We start from the raw sequence: 21692 nt of genomic DNA on the forward strand, positions 1-21692 counted from the left end.
CAAGTCAGGTAACATCCTTAGCCTCCATTTCCCCTTTTATGAAATCACATACACCATCTCCACAAGACTCATAAGTGACTTGCCAACCCTGAGGTTTATTCTCTGCTGTTCCAGAGGGCAAGCATCGTGTCTTATTTTACATTATTCTTCCAGAGGCTAATGCAGGACCTGGTACAGAGGAAGTGCTCAAATAATATTTCTTAAATGAATGTTGCTCTGGGGTCCAGGAATCAGGTGCCTGACTGACAGGGAGTTTTGAGTCTTGCCAGCCTTGAGCTTGACACCTGACATTAATCTTTGACTGATTTGGGAACTGCCCAAATCCTCAGAATTCTCTCTTCTCCTGCCTGATACCTCTCTATCTTGGAGACCTGCAGACATTTATAAGGGATTCCAATGGGGGCTCAGCATCTATTCACATAAAATCCACATGTTCTACCCTCCAGCTCCTGCAAAGCTAGATGCTGCAGTTTAATATTTAGGGAAACTATTTTGCCATTTAACACATCCCCTGCCCTGTTGAAATGGAGAAAGTGTTCACCATCCAACACTAAATATTAATGCCTCCAAAGCTCCTTCCAAGTGCTCCTTTTCCTCCTACCCCATTACCCAGAAACACGCAAAGTGGTCCCACTACCTTGCTTTAGACCATCCGCTTCTCCTCCTCAGAACTCAGACACATCCCTCTTTTTTTTTTTTGCGGTACGCGGGCCTCTCACCGTTATGGCCTCTCCCGCTGTGGAGCACAGGCTCCAGACGTGCAGGCTCAGTGGCCATGGCTCACGGGCCCAGCCGCTCCGCGGCACGTGGGATCCTCCCGGACCGGGACCAGGGCATGAACCCGTGTCCCCTGCATCGGCAGGCGGACTCTCAACCACTGCACCACCAGGGAAGCCCCAGACACAACCCTCTTGATGAGTCAGGTTACTTTGGGACCAAACACATTCGCATGACAACCATGTTTGCAAAGCGCCTTCTGCTTATGCATCTGTCTCATGCTCTCATGTCTACTTAACGCTGTCCATTTTCTTTGATGGGATGCATTGAAAGCTGTTCCTCCCATATTTCCGAGCAGCAAAACACTCAATAGGGAAAAATTAGTGAGCCAGAGCTAACGAAGTGACTCAAATAAATCCTCCTATGAGTTTCACTAGTACAGAAGATGAGTCCAAGTACTTCACTGTGATCATAGGTAGAAATGCAGCTGATGGCATGGTGGTCCTCTGGTTCCACTGGTCCTCAGAGTAAGTCTATATCAAAACTGCTTATAGGGACAAAGGGGAAGAGGGTATCAGGCTGCTTTTGAGATCTGCATTCAGGTTCGCCTTTGTGGTGGAACCAGGACAGAAGTAGCAGAGCTTTGGGAAACTCTCCCACATGAACTTGGTCATATTCACGACAACAGAACTGTAACCAGATGCAGTTGCTCATATAAAATAAAGTGATAGGGCTTCCCTGGTGGCGCAGTGGTTGAGAGTTCGCCTGCTGATGCAGGGGACGCGGGTTCGTGCCCTGGTCCGGGAAGATCCCACATGCCGCGGAGCGGCTGGGCCCGTGAGCCATGGCCGCTGAGCCTGAGCATCTGGAGCCTGTGCTCCGCAACGGGAGAGGCTACAACAGTGAGAGGCCCGCGTACCACAAAATAAATAAATAAATAAATAAATAAATAAATAAATAAATAAAGTGATAAAGGGATACACACCAAATGTTAACAGTGGTTGTCTCTGGGATTACCAGGAAATCTCGTTTTCTTCTTGGTGCTTCTTTCATTTTTCCCAAATTCCTATAGTGGATACAAACTCCTTTTATAATCCAAAAAATAAAAAGTTTAAAATGATAAACTGGTTAAAATAAATTCCAAATGTATACACCCAAATCAGGCTCTCAAAGGGTCACTTGGAGTGTCTGTGTGAAAGAATTAAAAGCACAGACTCCGAAATCAGGCTACTTGGGTTCAAATCTCAGCCCTGCCTCTTACTAACTGTTGTGTACTTGGGCAAGTTTCTTAACCTTTCTGTGCATCAGTTTCCTTACCTATAACATGAGGATAATAATATCTTCCTTACAGGATTATTGTGAGGATTAAATTAGTTAATACACAAGAAACCCCCAGAACAATGCCTGGCATAAAACAAATACTTATTTGCTATTATGACTTATTGCCATAGGCCTACTATTGCTCAAAATGTTTAGGGACCATCTTTTGGGAGTATTGTATTCAGGGTCTTAAACACATTCCCTTGAATCATTTCAATGTGATTAAAATTTCCTCCTTTGAAGATGTGCCAATTCTTGGGAGCAGTCAAGCTGTTTGGGGTTCGAAGTAAGGTGTGTTTATGAAATCAAGGGTCTGATGTTCTTGTATTGCTCATCTACCGCCTATGAAGAATTCCATAAAACACACATGCACACATACCCCCAGGTAATTCAGCACCACCTAGGGTGTGATCAATCCCTGGGTGACTAATACGTTCTGCTCCTGCTAGAGACAGACTGAAAAATAAAGTTTATTTATGAGACCTCTTCATTCAACTGATCTTGAAGGCTTTATGTACTACCGTGCAACCAAAGGGCAAATCTCATAAAAGGCTGATTTACATTTAAATTCGAGCCTTTTTTTTCTTCCTCAAAGTTTGCTGATGCTGAGTTTTAAGTATGATATGTCATTGTTTTCACATAAATATTCCCAAACATTACCAGTTGTCATCTGGCATTAAGTAGGGTTGCGACACGACAATGATAACATTAGCATTTTTAAAAGCATAACATCATTGTTCTTCTGTAAATTGTTGCAGGCTCAAATTACCCTACACATAATCTTTTTTAAAAAATTAATGGGGCACTGGCATCAAAGCCAGTTAGGGTGGTATAAAAAGAATGGCACCCACCTCCTTTTGCTGGGACCCTACTGGTCTTGTGTGAGCCCAATTAGCGCCCTAATGGGACATGGTGCAATCGTATACTCCACCGTGTACATAAATAAAGGTGAGTAAAATGTGCACTGGACATCTTTTCCCAAGACACAAAGGATTTTGATAAAATTTAACTGGGTTGTCTCAAAGCAAAAGAATCGTTCGTGTTTCTGATTACTGAATTCTTAAAAAAAAAAAATCCAATTTAAGAAAAAGGCTTCATTGATCTAGCATCAGTAGGAAATGTCGTGTTCCACATAAATGATTTTGTAAAGCAATTGAAGTTTACCTCTTTCTGTCTCCAAATGTCATTTTTAATCTTTCTGGTGGAAATCTTTTAAAAATGTATTACCTCTACCCTTGAATTCCCTAAACAGTATTACTATTACAGACTTCTCATATTGTACCAAAAGGGCAAAGTAGCATGGCGAATAAGAACACAAGCTTAAGAATGGAATAAATCTAGGTTTGAGTCTAGATTCTACGACTTCCTACATGTGAGATCTTGGAGGTGTCACTCAGCCTCTCTTACAAGCAATTGTCCTCATCTCTTAAAACAAAGGTTAATTATCTAAATCACAGGATCACTTTTAGAATTAAAAAAAAAGTTTATAAAGAGTTTAGCACAGCAACTGGTAAAGAACAGGGGCCAAACTGAAGAGAACCATTATTATTTTAATCAGGTGGGTAATGTAACTTGTAGGACTCTGTACCTTTGGGGCCCGATAGGGTCTATACTAAAGGGCCCCAACAAACTGTTGACTTCCTTTATCTCTAACAGAGGTTTCTGACAGTCTATATTTTCTGATAGCTTTTCGTTTGTTGTTGTCAGGGCTTCTGCCTTAATAGTCTTTTTCCATTTTTAATTTACTGTGGCCTAGGGAACCAGAGACTCATAGCTGACACATGTAGGCAGAGTTTGAGGGCTACATTGTCACCCCAAGGACTCAAAAACAGTATCCTCCCAGGGTTAAACTTTAAAATCAACACATAATAGGCATAATAATCTTACAGAAACACGGCTCTCAAGCCAGAAGGTATTATTATAGGCCAGTCTGAATGCATTGTTAACATCAGCTACAGAATGTTTTGGTGTGGGGAGGAGTGAACTCAACCACAAAACAAAAAGATGACTCAGGGTGCCAGACATGGGCAGTGCCCAAGCCCTGTCCAGGGGAAACTGGCAAAGGGACTTCAAGGATTAAGATCCCATTGGCAAGACCTTCTTAAATAGAAATGGATACAGGGAGTATCTATATCCTGAAGGTTTCAAATACTAAGTTTGTATGGAGTAGATTCTTCTTCTAGTGGAACGTCAATCATCTGTTATCCGTTCAGTATTTATTGGGCGACCACTATTCACGCCCAGACCCCTCCCACTTTTACTCTGCGCCCAAGCTCAACAAGCAACCTTCTCGTCGTAACTGGCTTCTTAAGTAGAGCTCCTTACACGGGGGGAATGTACTGGCCACGTTAACCTGCTAAGAGACAGGGCGATTTCCCGAGGTGAATTAATAAATGGGCGTTATTTTGTTGCATATCCGTCTCAGGAGCTTGGTTAAGGTGCGTCTGCCATCAAGAGATAACTCTCTATCGTATGTCGACAAAACCCGCTATCTAAGCCTGGAACCTAAGGGCTAGGCCATGACCGGACGGTAGGTATCCCCTTGGGATTTTTCTGGGCACTCTGACACCAAATGGTGACAGGAGGCAGGGTGGCACAGTGATACAGGAGCACTGTTCTACTGAAGGCTGGTTTTGCCATTTACTTTCTGGTTTCCCTGCTCTGAGCCTCTTTGTCCTCATCTACCAAATGGGATGATAAAACTTCAGAGACTGAGTCTGGCTCAATATTTATTTATTTTATTTATTTATTTTTTTTTTGCGGTACGTGGGCCTCTCACTGTTGTGGCCTCTCCCATTGCGGAGCACAGGCTCCGGACGCGCAGGCTCAACGGCCATGGCTCACGGGCCCAGCTGCTCCGCGGCATGTGGGATCTTCCCGGACCGGGGCACGAACCCGTGTCCCCTGCATCGACAGGCGGACTCTCAACCACTGCGCCACCAGGGAAGCCCAAGGCTCAATATTTAAACAAGAGCAAACATCCCGGAAGATGTTACACCAAAGCACCTGCCCTCTCCCACCCGTTCCATCCTCTCCAGTCCTGGCTTTGTAGGTCCACCTGCCTTTCATCACTGATCAGAGGCAAGTGTGGCATCCCTCACAGACTTCATCACCTCCAGAAGCCTCATCATACCGCTGTGCTTTCTTCTCTCAGATTTGAAAATTGCCTTCTTAGCAAATTGTCTCTTAGCAAAGGTAGTTACAGCTTTAAGGGAGCCACTTAGTTGTCATCCCAGCAGAATAATTTTATTTACTTCAAAACAGCCACCATGTCTCCCCTCTCCTCAGCCAACACAAGTAGACATCGTGTTCTTCTTCGAGGATCCACCATCTGAGACCAGCTTGTTAATAACAAAATTATTCCAGGTCTTAGTGTTCTCTTCTCGATGAAATAAACATGCCTTTAAAACAGACAAATCAAATGGTGTTTGGAGACGGTATTAACCATCTTTATTGCACTCCAAAGAACAACTCGAGACACGCGTAGAGTGGATTTTCAAAGAGGTGTTTTCTTGACCCAGTTAAATTTTTATTCAGTGAAAAAAGTTGACATTGAGACAAAAATGATTTAAAACTGTGAGACAATATAGTAAAATCTTCAGCATAAACCAGTGATTTGGAAACTTATCGAGGCAACTGAAATGATAAATATCTAATTTCACTTTGGAGAGAAGCAAGTATACAGTGTTTCACTTTAAGAGCAGAGTAGGCCTTTATTTTGCTGCAAATACTTTTGATTTTTGCCTGTAGGTTCTAATAGTTCAAAACAAGAGTCTTTAATTGAGAAATGACACGGAATATCAGAGAATAATGTTCCATTCCAGCATTCGTACTTGTCCCATTTGAGCTATTACACGTGAAACTAATACCGTTCTTGGGTTACTTGGCTCTGATGATTTAATTCAAAATATGGCTGCTCAAAATTAGTGGGCAGAATCATATACACGACCCATCCTCCTTCAACCCATGTTTGCTGGGGGTACCCCTTCTGAAAACATGCTTGCCATCTGTGTACCCAACAGCACACATAATCTCTCGCTATCTGCTCCATACCTCAGTCTTGCATAGAAAGTAGTCTATATATACTTAATGCACTGGCTTTTATTACATAAAAATTGTACCTGAAAGGCAGCACATGCTTCCTTTAAGAAAAATAATGCAATAGGAACATCAAGATACAATATCAACACGAGTGAAGATTCTGCACAGCATTTTGGAGTCAATCCCTAAAATCAATATGGAAGTGGTATCCGGTTTGCTGACTTCCCTGGATCCTGTCTTGGAGGGACCCCCAATTCTCTGCAAGGAAGAGAAACGTCTCAGGGATTCACTGTGACATTCTTAGTGGGAAAGCGACCAACCAAACCCGACAGGATGGGGTTTCTGCCCTTAAGGAAGTACTGAGAACATGACCTCACTAGATTGAGAGTTACCACTAGGTGAACGTTTGAAGGCAGGATTGTCCAGTCCCCCTGCCCCAAAAATGTCCACTGGTCTGAGAAGTTCCTTAAATTGTTGGAGAGCTGCATCTAGTGGGTCACCCATGTTGGGCAGAGAACATGTAGCTGTGTGTCGCACATCTGTCCCCCACAAATATCCCCGGTGAAACTACCAGAGATGGAACCCCAGGAACCCCTCTTCCCAAAGTCAGAAGTTTCAACCAGTTACCCAGCTTCGTAACTATTTACCCAGCTTGCCAGGGCAGCCAGCAGTCACGGGAGCATCTCACCTGTCTGGAAAAGGGTCTGCATAGGCATGGCCTCTCCCTGGATTCCTCTGCAGAACTCTACTCTCTGTTATTTTATCCACACAGACCCACATCTCATAAGGCTTGAGGGCCATTCAATCCATCAAGGGGCAAAACCAACTTCCAGAGGAGATTTACACACAATCCCCTGCCCGCCAAGCTGTAGTGGTCTACTCGTGCTCCGTCGACCACATGAATGTGGGCTTCTGAAATTCTAATGCATCCTGGAAGAAAATAAAGCCCTTTCCCTGTACAGTGTGAACTTTGGAGGTGGCATCTCCAACGAGGTACAAAAGCCCCTTCTTCAAAAGGCTCCAATTGGTCACAGTGAAGACAATTATCTGGTCACCTTCAAAGGCTCCACGGAGTTTCTGTTCTCATTTGCTCTTGTCACTCCCACCTCGGGACTCTTGCAGACGGCGTATATACATCAAACCTCACAAAGCTATGCAGAGGGAGGTGAGAGTGCGTGCTTCAAAAGTTCATAAAAATAGACGATTTCCACATAGCTCCATCTATCTAGCTTAGTCTTCGGGAACTTAGCTCTTCTGTTTATATAAAATACTCTAGCCCTAAGAGGCTGCTTTTTCTCCAACAGCCCAGTAGCATTTTCCAAGGAGACGGGTGATGGCCAGTCTATACAGTACGGTGCACTAAGCATTGGCAGGCACTGGGAACAAGACTCGGAAGCTCAGAAATATCTCAAGTTGCCAACTGGAGACAGGTGCTCTGTAGAAAGGCTTGCTTATGGAAAAACTGAATATAAAGTCCCAGAGCCTTTGATATCAGCTTTCACAAATGCCACCAAAAAGTTGGCAGAAAAAGAAAAGAAGAAAATAGACTTTCTAGTGGTTCGATTAAATGACTTGCCTCCCACCAGATCATTCATCTTTCAGTTACTTAAAGTGCTTATTTATAAAAAGGGGAGGTGGTAGGGCTCAGAGTTTTGAATGAAACTCCATGGTAAGACAAGATAAAGCCAAAGAAATTCCAGTCTTTAAAAATATAACACAGGAAAGAGATAGAAGAAAAACATGCTGGAAGAAGGCTTGTCATTTACCACCACTCACGACATACTAAACATCTACCATTGAAAATACTCCTCAAGCAGAATATATATATACACAAATAAAATGTTTTAACTAAAAAAACTTTAATTGGCTCTTTGTTTCCCAAACACTCCCCAGGTAGAACAAAACTATGTTATCAGCCAAGAATGATACTTCTGGTTAAAAGGAAGCAAATACTTGTGAGAAGGTGATGTGTTGCATCTAAGAGGAGATGGGGTTTTGACAAAGCTTGCAGGTGAGGGACACATGTGCAGAAGCATGACTTTGGAATATCCCCAGAGCTCACTGCTTCTCGTTCAGGAAGAAGTTCTACCATGAGGTGCATACGATTGGCGTCACAATAATGCTAGACACTGCTGCTAACAACACTAGGTCTCAAGAGTGGGCACCAGTCCCCAGTGGATTTCACACACCTGCCAAGTGGCCATGGTTTGAATACAGGGGAGGCATTGAAAGGCAGAAGCATACAGCCCAGCTTATTTTACAGAGCACATCAACTCTAGCGTTGCCACCACCACGAACTGGATCGAATGGTCTCAAATTCACACATCTCCTGTCTCTCTGTAAGAGTGAAGAGCATTTTCTTCTTTAAACTGGGCAGGGGTACAGGTGAGGCAGGTGGAAGAAGAGAAGAAAAGAGAAGGCACTGACCCAATTCAAAATGACTGCATATATCAGTATGGATTTTTAAGGACAGTAAGCGGCCACCTCAACACAAATACAAAACTTTACATTCGACATTCTTCAGCGGTAAGTAAAAACAAAACGAAACAAAAAACCCCCAAAGGAAAAATTAGGTACTATATCTGCCAGTGTAGCTATCATGGCACAAATCTAGAACTCTCTCCCACAACCAGAGCAATATTTTGCAATGACAATGACACCAGTGTATAATAAAGCAGTGTTATCATTTTGTAGCTTTCAAAGCTACATCTTGTACAGAGGCGTGTCCATTAAGAATCCATCCATTAATATGAGAGAGGAAGCTGTTGCTTGCAGGGCTTCCCAAGCTGCAGCTCTGTTTAACTGAAATGGAGCAATGACTCAATATGCTCTCCTGCCAAACACCGTTGTGTGACACAGAGTGAATAAAAATGGATTGTTTCTGGAATGGCAACAAAACTGCTTCTGTTCCCCACGCCTCAACCTTATAGCCGAGGGGCTCATAACATGTGTGGTGTCAGATGACCACCAAAGCCTTGCCCTATACAGAGTTCCAATAAATTAACAAAATAACACAAAAGAACCTTCCCCCATCATACGCCCAAACACTTTCATAGAAACTAAATGCAAAAAAAATTTTAAATTTGAGCATACTTTCGAGGAGGAGGGATTCTACCCATCACTCTCGAAGTTTTTATTAAATACATTTCTGTGTCTTAGAAAAAATAAAAAGAATGGCCAATTTACTGAACCAAAATTATCTCACAGACTTAAAAAGCATGCCCAGTAAGCACAGCCCTGTAAGACTACACTAATATCAAATCAAAGCAATTTGGTTACTAAAATCAACCTGGTTTGAAGTTCACAGTTGATTACGACAAAGTTTATTCATTCCTTTCTTTCCTCCTTTTTTTTTTTTTTATTTTTTTGGCCCATATAAAAATAACATATTGCAACTCAAAGTGCATCTTTTAAAATAAACCATCAACTATCTTTATCAAATAAAATATTTACACCATTTGGTTTCTAGTGAGGAAAGCTCTTTTAGGCTATCACCATGGGGACGTCGTCGGAAAATCCAGTTATCATCGGAGCATCTTCATCGTCCTCCCCTAAAGGCAAGACAGTCAGTCCTTGGTGAGTTCCGGGGCACTTCCACCCAACCCCACACCCCACCACTGACCCTCCATCCCTACAGCACAAGCCCCAGCTGGAAAAGTCAGCAGCAGAGCCAGCCAGGCACAAGAATCAGTGCTGAAACCCAGCCCAGCTTCTCTCTGACACTCTTGGGTCACCTGTTCCCCATCAACGGGTGGCCAAGCTTATTTTCATGGTATTTGAAATTAACCAAATAAGAAAAGTAAATCTTTGACTAGAGGATCTTATTCCCTACCCCAAAGTCCAACGGGTGGCTTAGGTGCCCCGATTTGCATTGTCCACACCCTATGCTAGCACAGCGAACGTCACTGTCTGTTTTCTCCTTTGAACCCACACTGCTCATGAAAAAAATGATCCTTAGAGGGGTTTAAGCATTTAACCAGACTCATGGTTTTCCCCTCATGGGCCCTGGTACCATCCTGAGAACTAAGTGCTGATCTGCTTTCAGTGATCACTGCACGGCACCATGATGGGTGGATTCCTCTTGCCCCCAGTAACAGAAGCAAAGAACCCACCAAAGAACCCACCCTATTCACGCAAGGTAGTCCAAGCGCCTGGGATAAAACAAGAAAGGAAACTGAGAAGAAAAGGGAGAAGACCTAATGACGAATGATCAGTGAGCAGGGAATACGTAAATGTCTGCATAAACAAAACAAAACTGTAACTAGTTGACAGAAAAAAATAAATATATAAGCTCACATTCAGCAGTCTGAGTTGGGACAAGCCCGACCTTGGGGAAGGCCCCAAAACACGCCTATTTGATTACATTTATTAAGTGGCCTACTTGCTCAATTAGCATTTAGGAATTTGAGCACACAGACATTTATAAAAGGAACATTTCCTTCTCTTCGCCATGCCATATGCCACCAATACGTAGAAGAAGAATGGCCAGTGAGGTTGTGCTAGCCATCAGAAAGAGAAACAGCAAGATGGGAAGGGCTTCTTTGGACAGAAGCCGATGGGGAAAGCGTGCCTTTTTGTCTAGACTAACATCTCCAGAGACGTCAGGCCTCCAGGTCTGTGAAGGGCGAGAAGGGTTGGAAATTCTTAAGAATTTGCCAATACTTCGGGAACACCCAAAGCCCAGGGTCTGCCCATCCTTCCTGTAAAAGGCAAGCTCCTATCTGTTCTTTCGCAGAACCCCCTGTCTCGGACACACTATTTAAGAGAATACTGGTATTTTAATTTAGGAGCAACTTCAAAGCAAAGGGCTCCAACTGATTCAACCCAAAACAGTGGGATCACTGGTTAGTAAAGCACTCTACTAGCGTCAAAAGATGAGCTCAAGGCAGGCGTTTCCTCAGCAAGCCCCTGGCTTTGTGGGGTCTGCCCTGGGAGGAAGAACCCTGTGCCCTGACGCACTCACCCAGGTCATCCCCCGAGGAGAAGACGGCCGAGCCCAGCCTGGAGCTGTAGTGGCTGTTGGCAAAAGCGGTGAAGCTGCTCTGCAGCCTCCGATGCTTTGTGTACAGGACGGCAAACCCGATGCCCAGGCTCAGCAGTATCAGGAACAAGATGGGCACCACCACGGCAGCAACGTCAGTAGATCTGGCGGCCTGGATCGCTGATGCATCCCCACCTGCCAAGGCAAGAGGCCAACCCGTAAGCCTCCCACGTAAGGGCAGGAGAACGGACTGGGCAACCCCTCACTGCCCCACCCACCCCAAAACGCCAAGAGCCTGCAACACCTCCCTGAACCGCCTGCCCGGTGTGGCACGTTCCTGCACGTGACGCCTGACTCCTTGCCATGAGCGATGGAGGACAGGCCTTGTGCGTGCAAATACGGTAATTACATTAGGCTCCTAATCACGGCCTCGTTGGTTATTTGGATAATCTCTTGGAAGGGAGACCTTTGTTGGGGTACCAACACTGATTTCATTAGCGTTATTACTTAAGACCGCTTGCTTGCCTTACATAAGAGGATGTGAAATCAGACCACTAATTAATGAGATTGCAATTATTTCCCCCTACTTGGCACCAAAGTCACTCTGAACTGCAATTACCTGAAGCTCCATTAAGTGATACAAATGAGATTCCTTTACTGCAATACTGACTTAACAGCTCATGAAGTTTTATGAGGTTTTTTAACTTTTGAGAGAAAGAGAGAATCTTTCCATATACATTTAACATTTTTTAAAAGCTCTTTGCAAAGCCACTTGGGTGTCTATAACCTAACAGTGATGCTCCCTTCCCACTGTTTTAAACAGATGCTAGCTTTATCATGACATACTGACAAAGTTGTAGCAACAGGGCTCTGGGGCAAAGCCATCTCCTTGTTGGGTCAGAGCCAGCCTTCCTGGAAGGGTAGATTTTTTTTTTTTTTTTTTTTTGCAGTACGCAGGCGTCTCACTGTAGTGGCCTCTCCCATTGTGGAGCACAGGCTCCGGACACTCAGGCTCAGCGGCCGTGGGTCACGGGCCCAGCCGCTCCGCACCATGTGGGATCTTCCCGGACCAGGGCATGAACCCGCGTCCCCTGCATCGGCAGGCGGACTCTCAACCACTGCGCCACCAGGGAAGCCCGAAGGGGTAGATTTTTGTCATAAATCCTGGGGAAAGTCTGAACCTGAGGCAGGAACATGGCTGGCAGGAGTCAGTTTTAGCTAAGGAAGCAAAGTGGACTTCCTCCATCTCCATGAGGAGCTTCATCAGGCTTGAGGTTGTTCCCTGGTGCAGGGCGAGGTGATGCAGGCCAGGGTTCTGACTTGTGGAGAGAGCTCGGGAGCTGCCCAGGGCTTCATCCCAACAGGTCCTCGTAAAGATGGGCCAGAGAGCAGCCATTTCCTGTGAGCCTGATCTAACAATTCAATAGCCGCGTCATTAATTTCCTGCACTATCGACTTACTGGAAAAAACTCTCCCAAATCTCAGTTCACGTGTCCCAACCTAATCCCAGCTGTGAAGTGGTAAATTGAGGGAAAGCTCTGGGCTGGAGCAGTTAAGAGGAAGCCAGCACGGTGGAGGCGGCAGGAATGAGTGAGTGCCCGTCCTCACCCCGCCTCCGAGGGGACGTGAACATCAAGGGGCAGGATGTGGCTCGAGAGGTCTACCTGAGAGATTCCCCCACCTGACAGTCTTGGTTCTACAAAGGTAGCTGGCAGATGTCCTCACAGCAGTTTTCCCCAAAGTCTTATTTCACAGGTTGCTAATAGGTTTTACTTAAAAAGGAGACTCTATTTAAAAAACACCAGGACAACAAGAGTTTGGTTGTTTGTTTCCTGTAGAAACTTCTCAGAACCTCAAACATGCGACAGTTCTCCAAGGGATGTGGTGTGCAAGGTTTCCCTCTTTTAGGGAGGTGCCAAGGATAAGGATTCCACCAGAAGCCACGCCGGGAAGCGTGATGGAACGTATAACAAGTCTAACGTAAGATTCCTAGCTTAGGCACTGGTTAGTTCTTGGCTGGGAATAAATGGAACTACAAAGGCCAGTGGCAAAACATTTGTTGAAATCCTGGCTAAGCTATTACAGTCTGAGCAGAATTTCCGTGTAAATGGAAGGTTCCTCTCCCCTGCCATCAGCATGGCCCGACACTGCTGTCTGTGTGTCCAGAAGACAGAGATCCCAGGTCAACTTCAGGCTTTGATCTGAGGCTGACGGTGAATATGAAGGGGAAGGCTGAGAAATCAGGGAGTCTGTGATGAGATAATCTACTGACGTGCAGAATCCTAGGGAATATTAGCATATTAGAAGCTCTGAACAGTCCTCCAAAGAATAAAAACAAAACTCGTTAAGCTAGTGCTTCCCAAGCAGAATCTCCGTTTTAAACAAAAGCTCCCTTTCTTCTGCTTTACATTCAGAATATGGTCACCTTATAATCCCAGCTCCTCACACCATGCCTGACTCAGGAAGTATTTGTTAAATATATCAGTATCTGATTAAACTGATGCATAAATGATTTTCCTTTGAGCTGCAAGAATATTTTAAATGCATTTTAGAAAGACACATGTTCATCAAGCCATGCTATATCCTTGATGTATTTCCCCGGAATTGAAGATGGAAATGGGCAACAACAGCAACTTACCAGATCCCAACTCATCATAGAGCAGGACAGCAGGCTCCCCACAAATCTGGCTGCCAAAAAGGCATCGTGCTTGGACAGTGAAGGTATAATTATGACCCAACTTCAGGTGGGAGATTTTAAAGAAATTGTCAGTAGTATTCCCAAGGTAAGCTGTGATATTCATGGCACTATCAAACATGTGTATCTCGTAGCCCTGAAAACAAACACAGGAGGGATTGCTCAGGAAGTTAAATAAGGAATCTGACAGCTGCTATTACTGGTTCCAACTTTGTGAGCTCCTTATTGCCGACATCTATAGATGCTAAAGCAGTGTGTTTCGTACCAGTTCTTTTTACATTAGCACTGAGATATTAGATTCAGAAAATGGGAACATTCTCATCCCCAACATCTCAAATAACTACCCACTTCTGAGCCACATAGTAGAAATGAAAAGCACAGACCTAACAAAAGCCTTTTTTTTTTTTTTTTTTTTTTTTTTTGCGGTACGCGGGCCTCTCACTTTTGTGGTCTCTCCAGTTGCAGAGCACAGGCTCTGGACGCGCAGGCTCAGCAGCCATGGCTCACAGACCCAGCCGCTTCACGGCATGTGAGATCCCCCCGGACCGGGGCACGAACCCGTGTCCCCTGCATCGGCACGCGGACTCTCAACCACTGCGCCACCAGGGAAGCCCACAAAAGCCATTTTAACAAATACTTCAGTACAGAATTCAAAGTTCTGGTCAGCAATCCACTTATCTCAAGGAACGTTAAATGAAACAAAGAATCTGGACAATACAGCAACAGGTCATTGAAATGAGATTGGACCAATAGTAAATCCAAGTTGCAGTGGACTCCAGGCATGGGGTAAAAAATAAAAACAAGACATTTCTCCTTAGAACAGCCTATACAAACTCCATTGCTGGCTTGCAGCTCACTTCCTATCTCTGTGCTTTCTAGCTCATCCAAGCTGATCTCAGCCCCAGACCAGCCTGGCCTTGAACTAAGCAGCACTGCAGCAGCTCAGGCTCTGTTCACTGGGGGAGTGTGAAATAAGCATCCTACTTAGACTGGCTCGGGGAGAGTCTTGGACTCCTGTGCTAGAAAAATCCCTCTTGGAACAGCCCTAACCCAGCCTGCTGGCTGGGATCAGGATTGACTCCCAGACTTCTCGGTTGATCTCCAAGTCTTCCAGTGTCATAGCTACCAGCACCTCCCCTCCGCAAAACCCCTCCCGTCTTATTTCTACCCACATATTGGACCCCACTGCATAATCATGGTCTTCTCGTTCTCATTCTGTTGACCTGCTTCTTCTTTGAACTCTAAGTGAGGAGGAAGGAAGAAGGACACATTAAGCTTATGCTGGAACCCTCCACTGGGAATGGAATACTGACTGCAAGCCGAACCTTTATAAAGAGCTGGGCTTTATACAGAGCTGGGCTCCTGCCACGTTGATGACAATCGGCTGCCCAACTGGGTCTCCCTATAGCACCTGCCTGGAGTTCTACTCCTGCCTTCTTTTTTATAAACTACTAACTAGCATTTATTATTTTCTATCTAATATATATGTGGTGTAGGACATTTGCAAAATACATAAGGGGATAAAGAAAAAAAATGTAAATGATACCAACATCAGCCACCCATAATTTACTTGACCGACCCTCTTCTAGTGGGCGTTTAGGGTGTGTCCTCTTTCTTACTGTCCTAAATCAAGTTCTTTATGCACACTGTTTCCTGAGAGTAAAATCCTAGAAGAATCGCTGGATCAAACGATGTAACACTTTCAACGTTTCTGATACCTATTGCCAAAGTGCCTTACAGAAGGTTGAACCCATTCGTATTCTCAGAGCACCCCTCTCCCCAACTATGACTCATAGTGGTACTACCCTCCCCCAAAACTTTTGCCAATTTAATGTGAAAGTGCTGTATCTGTGCCATTTAGATTACTAGTGAGGCTGAAACTTTATTTTCTTTTGCTCACTGCTGCTTGAAAATTTCTACCTTGTTACCTGTTCCTTATTCAAAATTATAACACAGTTGACCCCTGAACAATGTAGGGGTTGGGGCCCTGACCCTCTGAGCAGTCAAAAATCCGAGAATAACTTAGAGTGGACCCTGTGTATCCTCGGTTCTGCATCCTTGCATTCAATCAACCACAGAGGGTGTGGTACTGTAGGTTCCACATATAAGTGGACCTGCACAATTTAAATCTGCATTTTTCAAGGGTCAATGTATTTCTGTTTTGAATTGATTTGAAAGCTCTCTTTACACTTAAATATATTAACCATTTATATGTCACAGTTGTGAGAGTTGTGAGAATTTTCAAATTTTAATTTAGCTTTGCTTCTGGGACGATTTAGAACTGTGGGGCTCTTTGCCAATACTCTACCCCGAGGTAGCCACGGTTGATTTACTGTGTATCTATTTAACCCATGCTTTGCTGGCAATGGGGCCAACCCAGCTCCACTGGAGAATCTGTCCATCCTTGGATGGCAAATCTATTCCCAGGTGCCACTCTCCTCCTCCTCCTGTCTCCTGCTGTGAGTTCAGTAATTGGTCTGCTAATAACAAAATGAAACAAGGTGTTTTTCATATGTCAAAAGACTATCTTCAAGCACTTCCTGCTCGCTGGAAAGAAACTGGTAAGATTCCAGGTTGACAGTGCAGCTCGGTTCCCCAGTACTGAAGCCATAGCCCCGCCCTCAGACTGTTTGGCAAAGATGGGGCCCTGGGTTCCGATGCTGAGCCCCAGTCCAGCCTCAGGAAGCACAGTGAGGACTCCAGCCCATTTCCCTATCTTTCAGGGGATGACAAGTTCAGGATTGAAAAGTGCTTAGTGCAGAGATTCACATCTTTAATGGGCAGTATAAACATTTCACTAATTAGCAATCCCACAGAAAACGGTCCTTTAATTCTCAAGTTCACTCCCCTGCCCTGTTCTTTCTTTTTACTCTATCTACGCCAGCATGCTGTTAACGAGATCATCTCTAAAATGGCATTTCAATTAGGTTTCCAAAGTCACTGAGAAGGAGGGAGGAACTTACCCTGCTTTCATTAAAATGCTTTTCCTTCAAAGCTAGGCTTTTCCAAAACAGAAGAACATGGTCATTTTCTGTTATGATTTTTAAGGCATCAGGTGCTGATAATGAAACTGAAAATTAAAGATGAAGCAGGATGCAGTTAGTGGCTCAACATCTGAGTCTCCGTTTTCTTGTCTGTCAAAGGTTGATTAAATAATGCTCATCTTGAAGGGATAGGTTAAGGAAGGAATAATACACATATACCGCTTAGTATACAGCCTAGCACATTGTAGACACTCTTTAACTGGCATCTCTTTTGTTGTTATAATACCTTTAGCCAAGAAACTTGGACATTATCTAGACTCAAGGATGGCCAAAAACAAATGGGGTAGGGGGAGGAAGGGATGGGGTGGGATGGAACCATGTTCAAAGTTTACCTGGACTTCTGCTCTGGTTCCAGTCTACTTTCGTGCTCCAAATGCCAGAGGCCTTAGAGCTCATTGAGGGGCTAGGGAGCTCGGTCTGAAGACAGAGCCCTGGAATGACCACAGAGTATGGCCCAGGCCCACGGTTCACACTGCCAGCCTCGGTTACTGACACTCCTGATATTGTCTGCTGCTGTCTGAATAACTGAGCTTATTACTTGCTCTCTGAACTTGAGCCTGACTGCTGAGCCAGCCTGGAGCTGGCAGCAAATCCCCCTTTAATCTGCTGCCCAGTTACTGGTCTCCATCCATTTCTGCATATGATGTTGCCACAAGGAACCACGACGACTTCAGTCCAGGTGCCCAGATGCAATGCTTGGCTTTAAGTAGCAAATATTCAGTTTTATTTCCTAACTCTCTTGGAAATGTCAAAACCAGCTAGGGGAGGGGAGACTGAAGGAGATGGAGAATATGGAAAATGACAGTCACTTCCCAGCCCACAGTGCCCTGGCCACCACCCTGCAGCCCAGATCCTGGGACCCCTGCATGGCTCTGCCCCAGCATGGACACTGCGGGTCATCTTTGCACTTCCTGTGCAATTACTGATAGAAATCCCATATCTTCAAAAGACTAAAAAATAAAAAAGGAAAAAAAGAAATCCCATGCCTTGAGGCGTTCTAGCAGCACTGGGAGTGCCTTGCTGTGTGAGGCGGCCTCCAATCGCTCGTCTGCTTACCTGTGGTAATTTTGATACTGGAGTCTTTGCTCATGTTCCCCAGCTGGACAATAACATGGTATTTCCCTCCAGGCTCCAACTTGTTAAGGGTGTATTCCACGGTACTGTTGCGGGATTTTACCTTGTAGCTCCTGTCACTCTTCCTTATTAGATCTTTAACTGCAATTGCATATAGCTAGGACAAGAAAAAGACATCTTAATGGTAATCAGGAACCTGGAGTTGTTTTACTCTTTGTAGTTCAATGGTGGCCCATGTAACATAAGTATGTCAGTGGCTGTGACCCCCGGCAACGATATTTTGAGCCCCAATGTCTGTTCCTTGGAAAGCTTCTGGGGTAGTCATGTCCAACCTTATAACAAGTATTCACTCCCAGATCTGTGCAGAGAATTGTCAGTTTGATCCACCTACCCCCCTCCCCCCAAAAAAACAACTCTAGGGAAAACCACATTTGTGGTGGCAGCAGCAGGTAGGTTGGAACATGCAAGAAAAACCCCAGTTCAGTGTTCAAATTCTCTATCTCCACCACTGCCATAGTGCCGGGATGTCATCAGAGGGGAACAACAAATGAAAGTGTTCAACCCCAGCTCTAAGAGACAACAAACCCCATTTACTTTCTCCCAGGTTGTTTCTTACATCTATGGGGACAGGGAGGAAGTAAAAGGACAGGCAGTAAGCACAGGGAACTCAACCATCAAGAAGAAGCTGAGAGTCCAGAGGAGTCTTTGTGACCAAGCATTTAAAACCACCCACCCCTGGGACGGCAGCAAGGGCAGAGGGCGTGGAGGTCAGAGCAGCCTGGGCAAGGGAAAATGGGAGATTTTTTCTAGAATCAATGCCTCTTCTCTTAGGGCACGGGCCAGTGAACATTTTTGTAAAGGTTCAGAGAGCAAATATCTTAGGCCTTGAAGAATAGATGGTCTCTACCACAATGACTCAACTCTCTTGCTTGTAGCATAAAAGCAGCTGTAGATAATGTGTAAACGAATGGGTATAACTTGGTTCTAATAAAACTTTATTTAGAAAAACAGGCAGTGGGCTAGATTTAGATTTGTCAGTGAAGGCAGAGAAAGCAGAGAAGGAGGGACAAACCAGTATGGTAGCCAGGAATACTGGAGATGTGACAATGAAGAAGACGCACCTGTAAGGACCCCATCTTTGACCAGGCAGAAATAGGGGGAGACCTCCTGCTGAGCTCTAAGCACCAGGCCTAGGTTTCTTGCCCCATTACAGGACCCACCCGCCCCCGAACCAGACCATGCGTCCCCTCACCAGGTCCTGGTCAGGAGAATCGTATGGGGATTCCCACTTGATGACAGCGGAGGTTTTGCCTGTATGAACCACGTGCAGGTGACGGGGAGGAAGCCTGCTATCTGGGATCATCCTCACCACAACGTAGTCAGAGGACGGCCCCTGGTAGGGCGCCACCACCCGGACCTGAAACAAACACCACTCGAACTCAAGCAGTTGTCACCAAACCACTGTTTCAACAAAATAGTGACATACGGATACAATTAAAATTCAATGCATACAAAAAGACGTAGACTAATTCCCCACCTACCCCAGATCTCTAATCCATTTTCCCGGTGGTAGTACTAGTAATGATTTTATGTGCTTCCTTTCAGAAATGTCCTATACAAATATAAGCCCAGATATACGGGCACGTGTGTATAGATACGTACTTATATATGTGTGTACTTATGCATGCATGTATATGGGTAGCCTACTGTTCTTAATTTTTTTTACACAAATGCAAAAACATTACACATATTATTATGCTCTTTGCTTCTTTTACTTAATAATACAGCATGGAGATTTTTCCAAATCAGTACATTTGGAGTTTGCTGTATCTGTGTTGGATGTTTGCACTATACTCCATCACAAAGATAAGCAATAACTCTTTTAACCAGTCTTCTCTTGATAGACATTTGATCCAAATCTTTTGTTTTCACAAGCAACAGTATACCAAACATGTTTCTCTAAATATCTTGGCACACATGTAAAAGCATGTAAGCTAAATTCCTAGAAGTGGAATCTGACAAAAGCTTTTATTTATTTCTGTGACCCAATCGCCAAGTTCTCAATCCTGCACAAGGAAGCTATAGTTGGTTAAGTGGCCGTTCATTCTGCGTTACAAGTAAAAACCTGATGCTTGTGAAAAAGAACCATCCTCCCATGTCCCTCTCTCTCACACCCCCTCTCTCTCGCACAAATACATATACACATGTGCACGCGCGCAGGCGCACATGCATCGCACGCGGATCCTGGAATCCACACCTCCAGCTCCCCAGGTCCTGGGTCTGAGCTAGGAGGCCAGCAATTAAGACATCCTCAAAAAATAAAACATTCTTCTGTACTCCTGGCACAGGAAACTTACCAGAAACAAATACTGCTCATCCCCACTGACAAGGACTGTTTTGTTGTGCTGTGACGTAGTCAAGCTCTTGGGGTTGCGATAGAGGTCAAGAAAGGATGTGGCATAGAAGATGCCGTAAACCTGGTAAAAGGAGAGAACAGAAAAGGACACCAGTTCAGTGGCCAGTGACCTCACTCTCATGAAAGCCCTAATTTAAGACCCCGGGGAACCGCTTCAAATGAGCTCACAAAGAATTCTTCATTCAACTTCTATTTCATCAGCATTTACAGAGAAGGCACCCTGGGCCAGGCAGTGGCTTCCCACCTACAAAGATAAATACGGTGCGGACTCTCCTCAGAGCTTGCTTTTTTGAGGAGAGCCAGGCAGAGAGGAAAAACAGAATTATCAATAACAAGATGCAAATGTGGAAGGTTAGATGCTATACTAGAAGACTGCATAATAAACTGGGGAAAAGAGGGGTGGACCAAGGTGCGAAGGGGATAGCAAGTGTGCAAGCTCGTGGAGGGGGCATGGGGAGGGAGGGCGGGCACTGCTGGCTGCCTAGGACATTCCCATCCTCCCCTCCGCCCTCAGTAGAATCCTGGTTCTTAGTGAGAACTGCTACCTGGAAACAGGCCTACACCCACACCTCCCTCCAAGCAGCAGAGGCCACGTGACAGGGCCGGTCAACAAGATGTCAGCAGATGTTCCAGGCAGGACCTCGGTGAGGACACGTTGAAATGCAGGGGGCGGTAACCTTCTTCTGCCCTCCCGCTGCCTGGAACATGCAGGGTGATGTGGTCCAGGAGGCCCCCTGGACTGCAAGGTGATGCCACGGGCTGGAGGTGGCAGGGCCTGGGGCCCAGATCAAACTGTGCTGCGGCTGTAGAAGCTCCCAGATGACTGAACTCCAAACTCTGACCGACTTGTAATTAGGAGGGAAATAAACTGTTGAAAGCCACAGTTACTCTCCATTCCTGTTCTATGCACCCATTCTTAACCCTAATTGGTACACGTGGAGTTTAAAGCAGGAGGTGGGAGTCGGATGGCCTCGTAGAGGGGAAAGTGGAAGCCGAGAGCATGTTTCTAATGGGGGAAGCATGAGGAAGCTTCCTTTGTAAGGTAGAAACAAAGGGCATTTTCTCCCAGAGCATATGAGCAGGCAAGAAAGGGGACTTGAAAACCGTACATGTTTGGAGAAGCTGTGGGGATGAACGGAGCCCATCAGGGACATGCAAAAGGACCTGTGTGTCTCAGATGAGCAAATGGGAATGGAACAGGAATAGGGGAAGGAGAGAGCTCAGACGGGATGGCAGAGGGGGACCCAGGGCGCAGGCAGGCCTGACCCCAAAGAGGACAGGCCCGTGGCCACCATGGGGTGGAGGCTTCAACCAGGAGCCAGGAAAGGGGTCCCTGGAGCCACGGGAGCCAGGGTGTAAGAAGGCCCCATGCAGACAGTGACGGGGGCAGCTCTTGCGGTGCCG

The 21692-nt window shown here is 45.2% G+C and overlaps 1 protein-coding gene across 1 annotated transcript in view; it reads right to left on the bottom strand.

Annotated features, from left to right (window-relative positions):
- Window positions 1-9171: 9171 nt before the first annotated feature.
- Window positions 9172-21692, bottom strand: part of SORL1 (sortilin related receptor 1) — a 157742-nt gene continuing 145221 nt past the window's right edge. The window contains exons 42-48 of the mRNA XM_079708073.1: window positions 20230-20349; window positions 19125-19289; window positions 17855-18029; window positions 16718-16824; window positions 13698-13890; window positions 11042-11254; window positions 9172-9629 (exon numbers count right to left, since the gene is read on the bottom strand). Coding sequence (XP_079564199.1) covers window positions 9562-9629; window positions 11042-11254; window positions 13698-13890; window positions 16718-16824; window positions 17855-18029; window positions 19125-19289; window positions 20230-20349 — 1041 coding nt within the window. The 3' untranslated portion in view covers window positions 9172-9561. The remainder of the gene's footprint in view (window positions 9630-11041; window positions 11255-13697; window positions 13891-16717; window positions 16825-17854; window positions 18030-19124; window positions 19290-20229; window positions 20350-21692) is intronic.

The sequence above is a fragment of the Hyperoodon ampullatus genome, assembly GCF_949752795.1.
Source record: "Hyperoodon ampullatus genome assembly, chromosome: 7".
Classification (NCBI taxonomy): domain Eukaryota; kingdom Metazoa; phylum Chordata; class Mammalia; order Artiodactyla; family Ziphiidae; genus Hyperoodon; species Hyperoodon ampullatus.